The 2,325-nt window shown below is 33.6% G+C and overlaps 1 protein-coding gene across 1 annotated transcript in view; it reads right to left on the bottom strand.

Moving 5' to 3' along the window:
- LOC107684639 (serine/threonine-protein kinase NLK2-like) overlaps positions 1–2,325 on the bottom strand; it is a 14,125-nt gene that overhangs the window by 9,341 nt on the left and 2,459 nt on the right. The window contains exons 3-5 of the mRNA XM_016480940.1: positions 2,274–2,325; positions 1,855–1,984; positions 1,647–1,702 (exon numbers count right to left, since the gene is read on the bottom strand). The exon at positions 2,274–2,325 is cut by the window's right edge and continues 1 nt beyond it. Coding sequence (XP_016336426.1) covers positions 1,647–1,702; positions 1,855–1,984; positions 2,274–2,325 — 238 coding nt within the window. The remainder of the gene's footprint in view (positions 1–1,646; positions 1,703–1,854; positions 1,985–2,273) is intronic.

Raw genomic sequence — 2,325 nt, 5'->3', positions numbered from 1 at the left:
TTGAAAATATTTACATGTATATATTTATATAATTTATATTATATATAAATATTTTATATATAAATTTTCCTTTATACATGTATTTACATATACATAATAAATATACACAGTACACACATATAGGATGTAAACTAGTGCTGTCAAACAAATAATCGCAATTAATCACATTTAAAATAAAGGTTTTTGTTTATGTAATATATGTGTGTGTACTGTGTATATTTATTATGTATATATAAATACACAAACATTCAGTGTACATTTTTAAAATATTTACATGTATATATTTATATAATTTATATTACATATAAATATTTTATATATACATTTTCCTTTATACATGTATGTGTGTATTTACATATACATAATAAATAATCACAGTACACACACATATTATGTAAACAAAAACGTTTATTTTGGATGCGATTAATCGTTTTGGAGCCCTAATATTTGTATAATCTATTACTGTGGCAGTGGAATTATTTATATATAAGGTTTTCTAGCATTTTGCACTTCCTAACACAGCTACTTGCAAATTTACTCGCCAAAGCTAATTGTCACTTGTATTTGGCGCTTGGCAGGCTGTTAATTTTGGATGTTGGATGCAAACCAGGACATTCATAAATTAATAAGTGCAAAACCAGCTTCACATTATGTTAAACCAGAGTTAAAAATAAATACTAGCCTGTGCTGTAAAAAATTATATTATAAAGATTAAAAGTTCCAAATTCTAAGTCCCTGCAAAACAGAAAATACACATATATGCAAGTTACATTCAATATTAATACACCAATTTGCTCTGCAAACAGCTAAACTCTTTACACGGTATTTTCCTGGTCTTCACATGTTTGGGTCATGTTCTGGTCTGCCTTTACTCCATGTCTCCCACTTTCACATTGATAACAAAGTACAACACTGATAGACATGCAAATACAGCTACTGCGGTTTAACGTTATACCATCTGCCGCATGATATATACCGTCAAACACTCCTAATGGAAACAAATCAACTACTTAAAGGGATAGTTCACTTAAAAATAAAAATTCTGTCATCATTTACTCACCTTCAAGTTGTTTCAAACTTGTATGAGTGTCTTTCTTCTGCTGAACACAAAAGATGATATTTTGAAAAATGTGGGTAACCTAACAGTTGCCGGAAACCATTGACTTCTATTGTATTGTTTTCCCTTAATATGGAAGTCAATGGCTGTCAGCAACTGTTTGTTTCCCAACATTCTTCAAAACATCTTCTTTTGTGTTCAGCAGAAAAAAAGAAGCTCACACAGGTTTAGAACAACTTTCTTCAGATGAACACAGATGAAGACAATCCACCTCTGAAGACACTGATGCATCATCTGGGGTCATATGTCTTACCATTGTGGTTTTTTTAAGTATCAGCTTTGGGGGGTCCTGTACACTTGCATTATATGGACTAAAAAAAAAAAAAAAGATTATTTTTCTAAAAAACAAAATCAGTCATACATCTGATCTGGGATGGCATGAGTACAAATAAATAATGAAAGAATTTTCATTTTTGAGTGGAACACCCCTTGAATCCCCTTAGTACTGAGGCACGAAGAGAATAAAATAATAAAGTTAAAAAGTATCAGAGGGGAACAACTTCAGGTGAAGCATGAGTCTGAAGGATACATCTCCTCAAAGCAGTCGATTTGTGGAGGTTGGAGAATGTCAAGGGCAGACAGCACCTACCAAAGCAAATCCCCATCATTACAAAAAACATGCAATGCAAAGTTCCAAAACTGAAAACACACACACACGGTCTTTCACAATAAACCCATTCTCTCTTTTTATGCCCACCCATGCATGCAAGCTTCCCTTTTCCACCCGCAAAACTTACATTGTCGTGTTTAAAGAAACACAGCATCCGGAGTTCCCTGAACACACGTTTGCAGGAGACCAGGTTCTGGAAGACATTCGGCATTTTCTTCAGAGCCACCTTACGTCCATCCCGAGGGTCCGTCACAGACCTATCAATGCAAATGGATAGCCAGAGTGTGTAATATAACACCACTGCCAAAACGTTGGGAATTGGTCAAATTTTAATTCAACTTTAAAACACATTGAAAAAGAATTTTTAAATTGTAAACATATTTTACAATATGACTGTTCTTACTGCATTTGTAATCAAATAAACGCTGCCAAGGTGAGACTTAAAAAAAAATTTTTTTTTACAGATGCCAAACTTTTGAATGGTAGTGTAACAACATAACAGACGGTCATCTTAAATCAGTGTGCTAAGATGACAGCGGGACTTACCAGACCACCCCAAATGCACCATAACCGATAGGCCGATCAGGCTCCATTTCAG

This window comes from Sinocyclocheilus anshuiensis, unplaced genomic scaffold, assembly GCF_001515605.1.
Source record: "Sinocyclocheilus anshuiensis isolate Anshui unplaced genomic scaffold, SAMN03320099.WGS_v1.1 scaffold573, whole genome shotgun sequence".
Lineage (NCBI taxonomy): Eukaryota > Metazoa > Chordata > Actinopteri > Cypriniformes > Cyprinidae > Sinocyclocheilus > Sinocyclocheilus anshuiensis.
Note: the sequence above shows the minus strand (reverse complement) of the source record. Positions and strands in the feature narration are given on the sequence as shown.